Below are 16,032 nucleotides of genomic sequence, written 5' to 3'. Positions count from 1 at the left end.
CAGGCTGAGGGCTGCTGCCATCCTGCTGGCTTTGTGCTTCCTCATCAGGCAGCCCCGAGGTGATTTAACACAATGGGATGGGATGAGTGCTCATCACTAGGAAGCCTGCAAATGTTTGTAGTTATAATTAGGAAATGTTCTAACACTCCTATTAACCTGATTGATGTGAAGTCTTGCTTAGGCAGAAAACTGATTTTTCCCCAAGTGACTCCAATAGAAGATCCATTTAGTTTGAAATGGAACTTAAAAGGAGTGCAAATTACTGATGATCCCTGTAGCCAATGAACAAATGATTGGTGCATCTTCAAGGGTTTGCAGTGATGGGAGAAACCCCAAAATGAGGATGTATGTCATGAGGGGGTGACACTTTTTGATCCAGCAGGTAGGACCACAGCAGTGTCTGCATGGACATGTGCTCCATCCCACACCAGGCTGTGCCACTGATCCAAATCAAAGCTTGCTGATATTGCCCCATCCATACTCACTATCAAATTTAGGACATGTCTGTCCTAAAAGGACAAGATCATTCTATAATTGTGAGCAGGAGAACCAAATAAAAAGCTAGGCTGGCTTTACCAGCTTTACCACCACTGGCTTTACCACCTCAGCACTGACAGAGGTGTGTCATTCAGGACCAGGCTGGTGTTTGTGTGGTGTTGAGCTGCCCTTGCCACCTTGGGTGAATGCTATTTCTGACACCGCTGTACTGCCTTCCATGGTACCATGAAGATGTGCCCTTGCTGACCTAGCAGAGGGATAAAGAAATCTGCTCTCTTTTAAATATCATTCTAGGAGAAAATGGCCACTTTTCAGAAATAAAATGGTTTCTGTTCAAGGTTTACCCAGTACAAATGCAATAGTGATGCAGCTGAAGCTGTGCTCTGGGGCTCTGCACAATGCAGAGTTTCTGACCTAAAGAAGAGCTTGTGTGCCCAAAAGCATTTTTGTTCTTTACATGTATTCATTGATTTAATAAAAGCTCATAGCTTTCCATGCAAACTTTGCTGTCTAAGCCATGAATTAAACTCCTGTGTTCAAAAGGACTTGGTATTGACCTTAAAACCACTGAAAACCTGTTAATTTTTAGGCAGACTGAAGAAGATATATAGAACCAGGGTGCATCATGCTTCACTTGTAAACAGACAAAGTTCTGTAGCATAATCAAAGGACAAAAATGAGCTCTAAGTAAAGGCAATAGAGAGCCACAATGTCAGTTATTCCACTCCACTTTGTCCCATGATTATTTATGTATTAGTTGAAGCCATAATAATGTTAAAGTCACCCTCACTAAACACACAACACTTTGTATTTTGACAGCACTTCATAAACATTAATGAATTAAGCTGAAGTAAACACTTCTCTAAGATCAACCTTTCCTGAACAGAGCTGCAAAGGCAGATTAAAGGCAATGAGGAGCACATTGCAGTTCAAGCACATAAAACCACTCATCACCTGTTCAGAACTTGAGGGGAATAAAATTTGGACCTTCTGTATGCTGCAGACTCATTAATGAAGTATCAGAAGTGACTTTTATGTGCCTTGTAATTTGAACATTACACTAACTTAGGGTAGGAAGGGTCAGGATAAAAATGTAGTTCAAAAGGACCTTGCAAATCTCAGTAATTCTGGACTTACAGAAATAGAGAAAATCTGTGCCTATGTGCTTGGAAAAGAAATGGAAGTTTTACCCCAAGTGCATCTTGTATCTTGCTGGTTAGTTATCAAAATCCAGGTGATGCCACCTTCAGGGTGTATGTTCATGTAAAAAATCCCCCAGGTGTGAACCAGTGCAGCAGAGCAGGGAGCGATGCGGGGATGGTCAGCAGCGTGTGGCACAACAGGGGATTTTGATTTCTGTAAGGAAGGTATGCAGAACTGTTTGCTGGCCATGTGTCTTTTGGCAGCAGCTGCTTTTTGGGTGACCCCTGTGCTCAGCAGAAGCAATGTTTTCTTTGCCTGAAGCTGTGGTCCCCATTCTGTGCCCTGGGGCTGCTCCCACCTATGGACAGCACCAGGCTGGCTGTAGGAGGTGCAAAGTGCTCACAGGCCAACTTTTTAAAGATCTTTTACATAAAAATGCTACTTGTCTGAGTTTGAACAAGCAAAACTCAAATATCTGAAAGTTTTTCTGCTGAACACGCAGGAACTCCTGAAAGCAGACTAAATTCCCAAAAAATACAGACCAAAAACTTCCTTAGCATCTTAATGATCCCTTTGGGAAAGCTGGCCAAGTCAGACAGTAACATTCAGTAAATCCTTGTTATCTGTGCTTGCTTTACTAATGAGCCTGAGTATCATATTTAAATCCCTGTAGCTGTGTCTCATACATTGGCTGCTGTGAAAATAAAATATTTCCATTCAGCAATTGGTGTATATCACGGGCAGCTTGGCTGTGCTCCCGAAATGTCTTTCCTGTTATTAGTGTACTGTGGGCCTTCCAATGGTCACTGTGATGGATAGCATGGTGGAGGCCATCAGAGGCAACATTTCAAACCAAGAATGCTACAGCTATTGGAGGGTAATTGAGATATTGTGTATTTACACAGGTCTGCCTCAGAAATATTCCTTTTGCAAAGGTTACATTTGATTAAGGGCTTTCCTCCTCAGATCATGGCAAAGTCAAATTCAAAGAGCAAGAGGAAAGAAATAGAAAAGGAAGCTGGAAAAATAAGATGGAACTTTTCTAGTACAGCCCAGCTAATGACTGGTGATATTGTTTGGAAGCAGATGGATGAGACTTCCTTTAGGAGGCAGGATTTTTCAGTGATATGACCTATTTTCTTTTGATCAAATTGATCTTTTTGATCAAGCAATATTTTGGGTAAGGCTCTCCTTCCTTGGTGTGTTTTTCTGCATTTTTGAGCTGAAGTAAGAGGAACAAATTATTATTTGTAGATTTATGTAGGTCTGTGTCCCCTAAGGCCGTAAGTAAAATCAACAGGCTCAAAGCTCTGCTGAGGTTGTGTTTGGGAAGCTGTGCTCGGTCCCTCTATCCTAAACAAGGACTGGGACTGCACTGCTGTGAGGAAGGCAAAAGGATTTTAGAGTGAAAACACCCAGCCAGCCTAGCAGATAATTGTACTTTTCACTTTCAACCTCTGGGAATACTCCTGAATGAGATAGAGGAAACAGCATGGGTGGTTATGAAGAGGCTCGCAGGGAAGGTGTGCTTCTAAGTGAATTGTTGGTTCTGAGAGCACAGGCTGTCTTTGTGTGCAGTTTTTATGTCCTGCTGCTTCATTATCTCAGTAACTTATTATAGTTTTATGTCTCTGTTGTGCTGCAAATGGACTGCCCATAATCCCCTTTTTATAGACTTAATCTGGTGGGTGATAAATGCCTATGGATTCAGCACAGCATCTTCCTCTTGGTGGTGGAGGCACAGTGTGAGCAATTCCTAGGCAAGCTGGAAACACCCCTCATGCCTGTATTTTAAAATCCCCCCTATTCCAATCTGACTTTAAATAGGTGTTGGTGCTGACATTTCTGTGTGAAATACAGCGCTGTGTTTACTTCTGGAAAGATCACTGCCAGCTGTCCTAGCTGCAGTATTCAGTATGCACACTGTGCTAATCTAATTAACATCCCCTCTGGAACCTGGAAGTTAACATTGGACAAGACCCTAAAGCTGTTTTTGAAGATTTTGGTAGCTTGGGTACTTGCTGAGACAGGCTGGATGAATTCTAGAAACTGCCTTCTCAAACATTCAGTGAAATAACTATTACAATTTCATATTACCTGTACACACAAGCCAGTTAATTTGTTTTCAGTGAACATTTGTACAAGTGAATTATTCACCCATCTGCAATATTTATCTTTAAAATGACTAGACAATTCAGCTCTGTGTGGAGATGTGCCTCCGTATGAATTCATAAATCCACGATCACTGGCAGGACATTTTCTGCAGCAGCTGATGATCTATTTATTCTCCCTTTTCTTCTCTCCAAGGGTTAGCCCAGACCCTCCTGCTTTGACATGAACAGCAAGCAAACAGCTTGTAAAATATTTAATACTTCCTAGTTTGAATATGAAGCTCCAACAATGCTCCCCACCACTGCAGCTTGTCAGGTGAGCAGCTCTCAGATTATTATAAAGTAGCTATTTTGTGCTAATTTTTTTCCTCTCACACTGCAGACATAATGAGCATAAGGGATTATGTGATGAGCTGAAATTACTGAGCTGAGTGAGGAATTGAAAATGCAAATGTAGAGCCTTTGCTACTATTAATGGTCAGCTCTGAGCCTGCTAGCAGAGGGAATGCTTTTGGGACACAGTGTTTATTTCTGTTCAGAGATTCTCAGAGCTCCCACACTCTAGGGCAGCACAAAGAGGACACAGAGGGACAGAAAATCACTGTTTTAGATAATCCTACCAATATTGTGTTTACTGGGATTGCCCCAAGGCTGGCACTGGCCCTGGCAGGGAAGCACCTGGGATTGCTCTGTGCTTAGATGGCCAATGCTTTTCCTGGAGGTAAAATGGGAAGAGTCGTACTGGCAATTACTGGCCTAACATAATGATTCAGAAAGTTGTTTCAATAGCTTTACCTTCAGAGAGTCTCAACTTTAAAGAGCAGTAAGGATCTTTTTAAAATGCCTTTGCTGTGTGGTCATTAATAAAGCCATTCTTTGCCAGGGATGATGAGCTTCAGGGACTCCATCACATGAGCCTGGAGATTTGGGGCTTGATCTCAACTTGTACAAACTAGAGCAGTTCCAGCCAACTAAGCAGTAATTTCCACAACCTTAGGAAGCAGTCCTGAATATCCATGGTTTTGAAGAGCAAATTTGCTGAAGCATTTACTTAAGACATGCATTCTGTGGCTATCTCAACACTTACTGAAGTGCTGAGGACTGAGTAGTGCACTGAACCGTGCTGAGTGAGGGACAGCTTTACCAGCAGTTAGTAATTCCTGCACTGACACTTGGGTCTAATTGCTGACATGCAGCCTACAAAGAACTCTACCTGAATTTCTCTCCAAAGAGTCTCTTTTTTCAAATATTTTCTTCATCCCTCTCCTGAAAAAATGAGAAAAGCAGGCTTCTCTGAGACAAAAGTATTTTTTTTCATCAGGAAGGAAAGGTTAGATTTGGCCTAGCTTTAAATTATTCTGAAATGACTCACAGATTTTCCCTTGAAACTGAAGTGGTTTGCTGCATTAAAGAGACTTGTGAAGAAAGCAGCTAACACACAGTAACCTATTTCCACCAATTTTAGGATTTAAGTTCTGCTAATGGCTATGTACCCTTTGTTAACATCTACATGGAGAACAGCATGTTTTACACTTGAACTTTGGTATCTGAAAGTGAGAACAGTGTAGCTGCAGTTGTAGTTACGGAGCAGAAATGATCATACCCACTCTGGCTCTGACTGTTAAGTACCCAAAAAAGAAGCTACTAGAGAGTAGATGAGTCATCTCCTGTGACAGGAAAGATTTGCCTAGTAAAGGGAGAGTCTAAATCAAAATTCTCCTGGATTAACTAGACACCAGCTTTCTAACCTGTGTAATTTTGTTATCTGAGCTGCTTTCTCTCCTGTGCCTCTGTCCATGCTCTAATTAGAAGGATAACTAACATAGCAGTGTGACATTGCTAACAGGGACATTGAAGTTTTAGTTGAACACGCAAATTAGCTTTGAGGTTTCCTGCAGTCCTAAAGATTTTATGGTAATTTTCCATTTCTGCATAGGCATATTTGCATTTAGCAAGACAGTTTAGCTCTAATCATCTGTCAGGTGTTGCCAGTCTGCTGTCAGTTGGGTAGATCCATCAGCTTAGAGAGTTTTTAATATTACTGTGCCCATTGTCTTTAGTGGGCATCTGGAAGCTGGCTCCTGGGGACTGTTCAAGGATATTGCAGAGCTAAAAGGGCATCAAGGCATCAGTCTGACCTAGTGAACCTCCCAGACCAAGTCTGCAAAATGCTGTAGGCAAACCAAGCAGCAGAATCTGACTGCTAATGCCTTGCGGAGCATTCCTTACCTCCCACTCTTGTTTTTTCATTTTCCTTTGATCTGATCTGATCAAGCACAAGGCATGGTGCAACCCCTGATTTTGCCCACAATTAGAGACATCTATAGGCACTTTCCACAGGCATTGTTTGTATGAACACCTCTTCATTTGGCTACTGCTACTAGAAAAAAAAAGGAGCAAATCAAGAATAACTTTGGAGCATAAATTCTCTGGATGTATCCTCCTCTCAGATTGTGTTTTCATTGCAGAGGCTGGGACAAGGCTCTTGCTCCTTTGTTCCCCTGCTGTGCTGAAATGCAGGTTCTATTATAATGGGGCTTTGAGCAACCTGGTCTAGTGGAAGGTGTCCCTGCCCATGGTAGGGGGTTTGGAACTAGATGAGATTTAAGGTCCCTTGCAATCCAAACCATTTGTGATTCTATGAATATCAAGCAATTAAAAACATAATATCCCTCTAACCTGTCTTTCATTTATTTTTCAAATTGGAGTGGTTTTTAGTGCTGTGCAGCGTCTCTCCTCCTTTCAACTATCACCTTCAAATTTCACAGTGTCACAAACGTCACTAATTTCCTTTGCTTTTCCAAACTATCTCCATTATTATCTTTGGGCACAACCTGCACCTCTTTAGACCACAGACAGCCAATCTGTTTCCTTGTCCCTCCTCCACTGGCCTCCCCTGTGCTGCTGCAGCAGGATGGTGTTTCCTGGCCTCTTCTTGTGGCTGTAGTCCTCTGAGTCAAAGGCACAAAATCCTGCCTCACTGCCCAGTGTGTTTTAAGATCATGCAAAGATTCATGCCAACTCACAGTTCCCCCTGCTGCAGCCCTGAGTGAGCTGTGACCAGGTGCTGTCACAGCCCAGACCTTTGCTAGCCAGCTCCTTGTCCAAGTGATTGTTTCACCAGCCTCGCTGGTTTAACAGCTCCATTGAAGTTCATGTAATTCCGGTTTCCAGTCTCAGTCTTGCTCCCTCTTGCTGTCCCTTTCTCAGAAATATAAATCAAACATTAATATTGATCAGCATTTAATGCCATGCACAAATAAAAATCTGCTTTCATGTGACATGAGCTATTAATAAAACATTAATGAGGGCAAAGGAGAAGGTTTTAAACATGATGGCCAGCCCATCTTTTCTCCTCCTCAAACACAGGAGGCAGGTGTCTGGACTTTCAGCTGCATTGAAATTTGGATTTGACTTTTAAATCCAGATTTGGAAAAGTCAAGGGACTTATTTCTCAAAAGGATTGACTGAGGGACCTCAGATGCTTTTATCCTCTGTACACACAGGATGTTTTCTCAAATACCAGTGCTCTGAATTTTAACATCAATCATTCTATCAAAGTTGGACAGGTTAACCACTTCCAAATGCCTTGCCTCATTTAGCCAGACATTTACTCATGTTCTGCTATGTGTCCCCCATGAAAGTACAGTCAGATTTCTAATGGTATGGGCTGGTGCTTAGAAAGCAGCAACTGAGCTCTGCTAGTCAAAGGGACTTTGAAAGATGAGTGCAGGCTGTGGTTCAGGGAGACATGGGCAGCTGGACACTGCTTGTCAGGAACCTCTCATGTATAACTTAAATGCTGAAAATGCCTTCTTGTTATTCCCCTATTAGCTTGAGGGGAGGGACAAAATAAGGAATTCAGGTGTAGAGAAAAGAACCAGAAAGTTAAATGCAGTTAAATCTGTTTGGAGGATTTTGAAATAAATCAGATTACTTTGGCCTCCTTATTACCAAAGCAGAGATCGCATCTCAGCTCAGAAAGACAAGCAACCTCACTCTTTGCTGTGTAAAGGGAATCCAGAGACAAACCTAAGAGAAAATTGAAAGGCAGGAAAAAATGAAAAATGGAAGAGGAATACAGGATGAGAAGAGCAGAGGACCCAAAGATAGGACAAAGAACACAAACATAATGAGAATTGCATCTATAAAATAAAAAGACCTAAGACTACTCTGTTGTAAAATTAGTTTTTTCTGGGCAGACTGTGAAGCAACTTCACCAGATATATCCAGCTACTCTGGATACACAAAGGCATTGCTGAATGCACTCCTGGTGCATTAGGTTTGATGCTCTCCTGGCTTACACCTGGCTTTGATGTGGTTTGTGCTGGTGTGTGTGAGAGAAGATGTACTCTGAGAACAATTGTCAACTAATAACAGTATATTAGAAAAATAGGGCTCAAAAGGTTATGAGAGCTGCCTAATCTGAAGATCTATCATTATACTTCAATCATCAGATCCTGCTAGGAAAAAAGCTACTCCTGGCTCTTTTTTTTATCATGAACTTTGAAGAAGCTTCAATGTTTACCAGTATCTGCTGATTGTTTGATCTTCAAGTTAAGTGTATCCCCTGATAGATTTATGAGCTGCTGAAAGAAAGCAAAGAAGAGTTGTGTTTCTACCACACTGTGGAGTAGCTAGAGACACTGAAGTCTTCTAAATCATTATTGTCTATTAGGAAAACTTTTGTTTTCACTGCTGCTGGATGACAGTTCATTTTAATTTTGCTTTCTGAGGATCCTCTCCATCAATGACCTGCAGTCTGCATAAGTGGGAATGTAAAGCAATTGACATAAAATCAATATTAATTCAGGAGTGTGTTGGATTTTTTTCTTCTGTTTCTAACAGGAATTTATCAGGTTGTTACGACCTGGCAGCCTGAGGCAGATGAGCTTCCAAATGCAGGACCCTGGGACTTGACGGGAGGCTTTGAACCACTGTTGTGTTGTGTGCTCAGCTAGGTATTGAGATTAAGTGTCAGTTCCTGACTTTCATCAAAACTGGTCACTCCAGTTATTTCCAACACTTAGAGACACTGGTCTAAGTTTCACAGCTGTTTCACTCAGAAATTTCTTGAGCAACTGCTTGGTTTTAGTAAGTGTTTGAGTAGTGTGACTTTGGCCCGGTTTAATTTTTTATCATTTTAGGTGAAAGTGAAGGTGGAGGAAAATATAGTTTTGGTTGGTTGGGTTTTTTGGTCATGTTTTTTAAGTAGGTCTAAAGCAGAGTTTGTCATTTGTGAACTTAGAATCAGGACTAGATTTTCCAACCACCATAGCAGAGATATTAGAGGAAAAATTAAAGGAAGATCAAGCAAATGTTCTGGGATTTTATTGAAGTTTCTCCCCACATGTAAGAGGTGAAGTGGAAGAAATCCCAGGGGTTTGGGAAAGAAAAGCTTCTTCCCAAGGATCAGTTTGGCACTGAAATCACTGCAGGATACATATGGTCTTTATGCTGAAGGCTGAGTTACAAACAATTTTCTTATTTAAAAACAGCACAGTATTTAATGTAGATTTGAAGCAGGTGACACTGGGAGAGCTCCAAGAGGAGCTTCTGCAAAGATCAGTGAACCAAGGTGGTTTTAGGCACAACATTTCAGGAGACTGAAGGGGAAAAATCTTAACTGCAGACAAGAGGTGAAAGCCTTCCAGTCTTTGATCAACACTAATCTAAACAGCCTTGTCAACAGAGGTCTGAGCTCAGGAGCTTTAGGGTTTATTTTTGGCTTTTCAACTCTTTTTTAAATCTTGAACAAATTGCTTTATTGCTTCCAGCCTCAGTTTCGCAGTCTTGAAATGGGGATTTGTGGTATTATCTCCCTTTACAGCATACTTTGCTACCTGTTTCATAAAAGTGTGTACTAAAAGTTTAGCCCTCTTTGTTGCACCCAAATCATGGTTTTCCATTAGCTATAACCAATGGGGAAAAAAGGCCCATCATCCAAGGAGGCTGATCATGGAGCCTCTCTCTCATAAGTGAGAGGAGAGGGACAAGGTCAAGGCTGCTGTGCATATCTGCCTCTGCGTGCCATGCCTCTGAGAGGGATGGAGGAGTTCAGTTTCTAGGGTTGTTAATCTGGCACCTTTAACAAGGTATCTATAAAAAGTGGGAAAAATGATGAATCATCAGTCTCAGGTCCTTTGCAAGTGCTCTTGTTAGAGACTGTTTGCAGTGGTCCATAGCTTTAGTCTGCAAAGAGCAATTCTGTTCATCGTCCTGTCTGCCCAGCAGATGAGCAAAATTACTGACAGCAGAAATATTCTGAAACAGAGGATATTAAGCAAGCACAGAGATGACTGATGTCTGCTGTTCTCCCAGTGGAGTTATCACTCATGTGATTTAAGTTCACTTCAGTGACATTTCTGCCCTTGAGGATTTCTCTCCTCCTTTGCAGAACTGTGTGCACTTTACTTGAAGTTTTGTAAAGAGCTGTGGGGAAGGATCTTCCCAGTGCAGGGCTGCATTTCCATCAGTGTCACAGGCATCAGTTGAGCAGGGCTTTTCCAGTAAGAGCAAATGTCACAAGTGTTCCAATGCTTGAGTCAGTTCTCTGCTATTAATTTTACCAAAGCTCAGGTCCTCATGTTAGGCTGTAGAGTCCTCAGCTGTCTGAGAGTCCACAACTTCATGTTACCCTGCAACAGCACTTTTTGTCAAAGGGGAGTCAGGCTGACTTCACAGATAAAGGCAATGGTAAATACTGGGGAGGATCTTTAGCTCTGAAATGGGTTTCCCTCAAAAATCTTCTGGCTTTAAGAACACACTGGTGGAGTGGCATTTGTGGAGGTTACCCATAACATGGCTTATGAGAACAAAGAAGAGGCAGAGGAGCTATTCCTGCTGTATCAGCTAAGGCAAGGAATAAATCCATCTTCTTACATCAACGTATGCATCAAAGCCTATAAATAGACAAATAAAGTAAGCTCATACAGTATCAAACTAGAAAAATGTGATGTAACGGCTTCATTATCATATTTATGTCTTCCTAATTGCACTCTGCTGAGATCACTTGCAAGCCTAGCATGTATTTCTGTATAATAGGATCAAGTGTATTTGATCTTAAACTGTTTTCAAGAGAAAGCTGAAATGAAAGGTGAGAATCAGAAAAGAGCATGAAAATCATTGCCTAACATTAATACTGAAAGTATTTTCTCTTAAGTAAACTTTCTTCCTGTGACCCATTTTCTAGAATCCATCTGTATATTTGTAACATGCTGTGGGAGCTGGGACTGAAGACCAAGGATTTCACAGGCTGGGTTGTCCATATGCTAAGAAAGCAGCAACTATACATGGGGAAGCAACCTGTGGCAAAGGGAAAACTATGCCTCCTGCAAAAATTATAATATTGACCAAAGTAATATTAGTATCTGGACTCAGAAGTCATCTCCAGCCTTGAAATACTTTTGGCTTCTGTGCTCAGTATTGGTTTTAGTCACTGGTGATTTTGAGTGACAGTTGTCAAAAAAAAAAATAGAATTCCTCATTTGGGAATGATCAGCTCTTACAGTAAACAGACAAGGAAAAGGATCTGATCTTTATCATAAGATGATAAATGACCCACAGAGTTTAGGAAAGGATTGTTTCAAATGTGTTCTTGTCACACTGTGCTTGTCACAAGCAAGTCTTGATGGCTCCAAGTGTTGCTAAGATTGAGGTGTATTAGGAAAGCTGCTTTCTCCTGGGCATGAAATTACTCCAACAGTTGCTAAGGAAATGTATTCCAGTAATCTATGGCCACTTCACATGTGCTGCAGATCACTGGCGATTGCTTCAGCAAAACTAACAGCTGTATTAATAGTGTGTAAATTCTTCAGAAAACAGCTACTTGCTTTATGCAGCAGTTGGAAAAGTGAATTGATTTAATTAGTGGATGTACATTTTGTTTAATGTGTGCATATTATTATTCTACAGATTTCACAGATGCAAACCCTGAGCTCACAGAAAAAGGGCATCTTAAGAAATCATGGTATCAGTTGTGTGCTCATGCTTTGGTTTGCACTGTGGGCTCTCACACCAGCAGGATCAAATCCAGCTGAGTCTCAAGCCCCTGGACACCTGCCCTGGGTGAGTGATCGTCCTTGTGAAGAAGCTGGTTCTGACAAATTGGCTGCTGTGGAGGACAGTGGCCCTACAGTGTGATATAACTTCACATTAGAAGCACTGCATTGAGATATGCTGGATAGCCTTTCCAAGAGGTCCTTGCCAGAGAAGCTTGTTTCTGGGACAGTGAGTGATGACTGAAGAAAATGAACAGTAAAAGTTAGAGGAAACATGCTGAAGAGTCTTACTGAAGCATTTTTATTCAGTATTAGTCTTACTCAAAGCTGCAGTAAGTATGAGCATTGCTGGAAGGATATACAGAGTTCTGGCTTTGGGAACCACCACTCAAAGTTAGTAAATAGTCCATTGGCTGGATCAAAACAAAGGGTAATGGATTCAAGCTGAGGGAGGGTAGATAAAGATTACATACTAGGAAGAAATTCTTCCCTGTGAGGTTTGTGAGGCACTGGCACAGGTTTCCCCCCCCCCCCCCCCCCCCCCCCCCAAGCTGTGGCTGCCCCATCCCTGGAAGTGTTCAAGGCCAGGCTGGATGGGGCTGGAGCAACCTGGGACAGTAGAAGGTGTCTCTGTCCATGGTAGAGGGTGGAAGAAGACAAGGATTAAGGTCCCTTCCAACCCAAACCATTCCAGGACCCTATGATTCCCTGACTGTTATTGCTGCCCACTCCAGCTCGCTGGAGGCAGCCCAGGGCTGTGTTTCAAGGGATGCTGAGGGATGCCATCCAGCTGAACTGTGCAGTCTGTGCTCCTTGTGTAGCACCCCAAATTGCTTCCAGGGTGGCTGGCAAACTTAAAAACACCTTGGCATAAGACTACTAGGCTTTAATCTCCCCATAAATTTGTCCAAGGACTAGGAGTGTTTTAAGGCACATCAACCTAAAGAAGGTTTAGAGTGCGCTGGAAAAGAGCTATAGTGCTGCAATTTACAGCCAGGAACACTCACCTGGACAATAAGAATCCTGGTGCATTGAGCTGAAAAATATGCTGCAGTGTATGGTATTGGCTTGTTTGTAATAAACCACTAGCCTGGTACATTTTATTGGTTTTACAGCCATTTATTGTTTTGTTTCTAGAAATACAGTATGTAAGCAAAACCGATAAAATAGTTTATTATATAGCAATTGTTCAAGAAGGGGAAGACCTATCAGAAAAGGTATCTCTTAAAAAGTATTCAGTGGGTGCCATGTATTAGGGGACAAAATAAAAGAGATGGTTGAAGACCATCAAAAGTTCTCCACTGTCTTTAGTCGGGCTGGAGAGAGAGTTCTTCACCAGGCCTTGGACAATTGTCTGTGAACTTTATCAGTTGAATCTCAAACAAGAACAAAAAGCAAAAGAACAGTATTTACTGGTGGTTATTTATCATGCTTTTATTAAAAGGTTTCAGCTACCCAGTGAGAAAGCAGAGGGAATCACCTCTGAGATCAGACAGATCCCTCAGAGGAGAGCAGTAATTTGACCCAACACCTATTGCATTCAGGCAGCCAGCTGTGGTTCTCCTACCCCTTCCTTTGGATTCTTCTCTTATAATGTTTGATATGTTTGTTTACATTAAAGAAAAATCTTTATAACCTTATCTACTTTCTTACCTCTTCTTACCTGGGCAGCATATCAATACAGTGCATATGATGAGCTAACAAATCCATGTGTATGTTTGCAAGATGGGGACTCTGAATTTCAGTATTGGTACAGTGAGGCTTGTTAATGACAAAGGATCAATTAATGTCAACCTCACAGAACCAAATCCAAGGAGATGCTGTTGTAAGAAAACCACCAGAGTTCTGATGATTTAAGACAGAGTAGAGTTTACCATGGTTTGTGCTGGGGATTTTACCAGAAATCTCAAGGAATGTACAAAATAAATGGCAAAATGTTGTATCAAAGCAGTTAGAGACCAGATAGCCTTAGAACATTTTTTCTCTTCTTTGTCTAGGGTTAAATAATTTATGTCAGTTTTCAAGTGCTCCAGAGCAGCTCAGCATTAGTGCCCAGTGTATTTCCAAGAGCAATGTTATCACTCTGCCTCTTCAGTGTCCATTCACCCTGTAAGGAGCAGCTCTTGCAGGAAACAGTGGAGTTCTGTGGTGTGGTGTTTGTCTTTCCAGCCCCATTGAACAAGACCCTCCTCCTTTATTTTTCCATGTAGGTAAGAGATCAGCCCCATTGGTTGGAGTATGGTGCTAATAACACCAAAGTTGTGGGTTCAATTTGGGTCACTCACCCCTGACTTGGACTTGATGATCCTTGTGGGTCCCTTCCAACTCAGAAAATTCAGTGATTCTCTGTGAAACAAAGTAAAAGAGCATCCAAACAAAAATTGCCTTCATTTCATGAGCTCCCAAAGGTCTAGGTGGTTTTGGTTTCAGAGGTACAGAATGGTTGTGGACCATGATCCCTAGCTTTGGACATGCAAGTTTGGACTATCAGCCATAGAAGGAATTGCTTTCCCCAAAGGATGCCTTTGAGAAACCAGATTCTTTCAACACATGTCAAGTATTTGACATGAATTAGGGAGGAATGTTTGGTGGACACTCAGTTCCACCTGCAGCCTTTCAGCAGCTTGAAATGTTCACTGTATCCCAGGTCCTATTTAGCCTTTCTGTTCAGCTGTCTGTAATTGAGCAGCTCTTCCCAGCACACCCACTACAGCTTCATCCTTAAACTGCAGGAACGAATTCTAACCTATTATTGCACTGCTTAATGATCCCATTCAGGTTGTTTTGGAAGAGTAGTCCTCATCGTCTTACCCCAGGGATTTAAATAGGCTCATATATCAAGGCCAAGCCTTGATAATTCCTTTATTTCTGGTGGCATTTTAAATCACACAGAAACCAGCAGCTTCTGAGCAAGGAAATAACTTCCTGCCATTAGGCAGCACCTATCACCAACCAAGAACACTCTTGAAATTTATATTCTTAGCTATGGCACTTGCTCAGAACTAATGAATTGGGCCGGGACAAACAAATCACTTTTTCAAATATTAAGTATCTCATCAAAGAATTTGCTTTCAACAATGTGTTTTAGCAGTAAGAGGTTAGGTTTTTTCCTTCTTTTCTGCGTTTTTACTTAGTTTCCAAGCCTATATGCAATTTTGTATTGATTTTTCCAACTGTATCTTTTAGAGCTCTCACACCAAGCCATTGTTTCAGTATACTCTTCTCTGTGTGCCCACATTCTCTGGTTTCTTCCTTCTCCCTTTAATTTCTTTAGTCTGTGAGTCAAAGATCCATTATATTGAGAAGGGAGCAAAACACTAAATCTTTCAAATCAAAATGAGAGCTTTTCTTTTGAAGAAATAATCTGCAATATGGTAATAATGAGCAATTATAGGAAATTGGTGGCATTTCAATGATTGTACTCCTATTGTTTTGCTCAATAGATATTAGTTCACATTCTAGAGAACTCCTTTATGTACTACTAAGATCATCCTTGTAAAATGACAGATTTCCTGACCTTTTTCCTCTTCAAAGGATTTTCACCAAGCACACTTGTTCCACAGAATAATTGTTGATAGCATTCCCAAACCCCAGGAATTTTCAGTTGAACCTCTAGCAGAGTGAAGTTTTTGAGCTTCAGAATGTGAAATTCTCTTGATCCCTGTTGAGAAAATCCCTATAGATTGATTTCTTTATAAATATTATTGTAGAAATAGAAATTTATTAGAAAGGCAGAAGAGGATGATACAGCTCTGTCCTTGGAGTGGTTTTTATGGGGTTTGGAGCTTCCCTTGCATAAGGGTGGGAGGATTGTGGCTGGAAGATAAAATTGTCTTCCAAAAAAAGACAGAGGTTGAAAGCAGTAGAAAGAATAATTATTGTCCAAAAATTCTTATTTAAGCAAGAACATCAGGTGTAGACTTGATTTAGGATTCAACTAAAGGCTGACAACAGTCTGAATATGGATGGAATCTTAGCAGGAGATTTGTTGCACAATACAAATACTCTAACATATGAATTGCTCAGTATTAATGATGCAATTGGAAATTAACTCACTGATGTAACTCTGCTGCTGCTGAATCCCATGGTGACATCCAAGCTCTCCCTATGAATCTTTCTCCACCATTTTCTCCATGAAGTTCTCAAAATGCATACTGGTGTCATATGATATCCCTCTGCAGCCTTGTTCTCTGACCATGCTAGCTTGCTCCTCCTGGCCAGATTTGCCAGGTATCCCTGAAGGGGTTTACCCCACAGACATGTGGTGATGAGAAGTGCAC

General features: G+C 41.3%; 1 protein-coding gene across 2 annotated transcripts in view; it reads left to right on the top strand.

The window, feature by feature from the left end:
• The window catches only part of FSTL4 (follistatin like 4), a 314,392-nt gene that overhangs the window by 66,218 nt on the left and 232,142 nt on the right, over window positions 1-16,032 (top strand). For both annotated transcript variants that reach the window (XM_053991316.1, XM_053991315.1), the window contains exon 2: window positions 3,949-4,068. In XM_053991316.1, the coding sequence (XP_053847291.1) occupies window positions 4,028-4,068 (41 nt within the window). In that variant the 5' untranslated portion in view covers window positions 3,949-4,027. The remainder of the gene's footprint in view (window positions 1-3,948; window positions 4,069-16,032) is intronic.

This window comes from Vidua macroura, chromosome 15 (genome assembly GCF_024509145.1).
Source record: "Vidua macroura isolate BioBank_ID:100142 chromosome 15, ASM2450914v1, whole genome shotgun sequence".
Taxonomy (NCBI): domain Eukaryota; kingdom Metazoa; phylum Chordata; class Aves; order Passeriformes; family Viduidae; genus Vidua; species Vidua macroura.
This window is presented reverse-complemented; position numbering and strand designations above follow the sequence as displayed.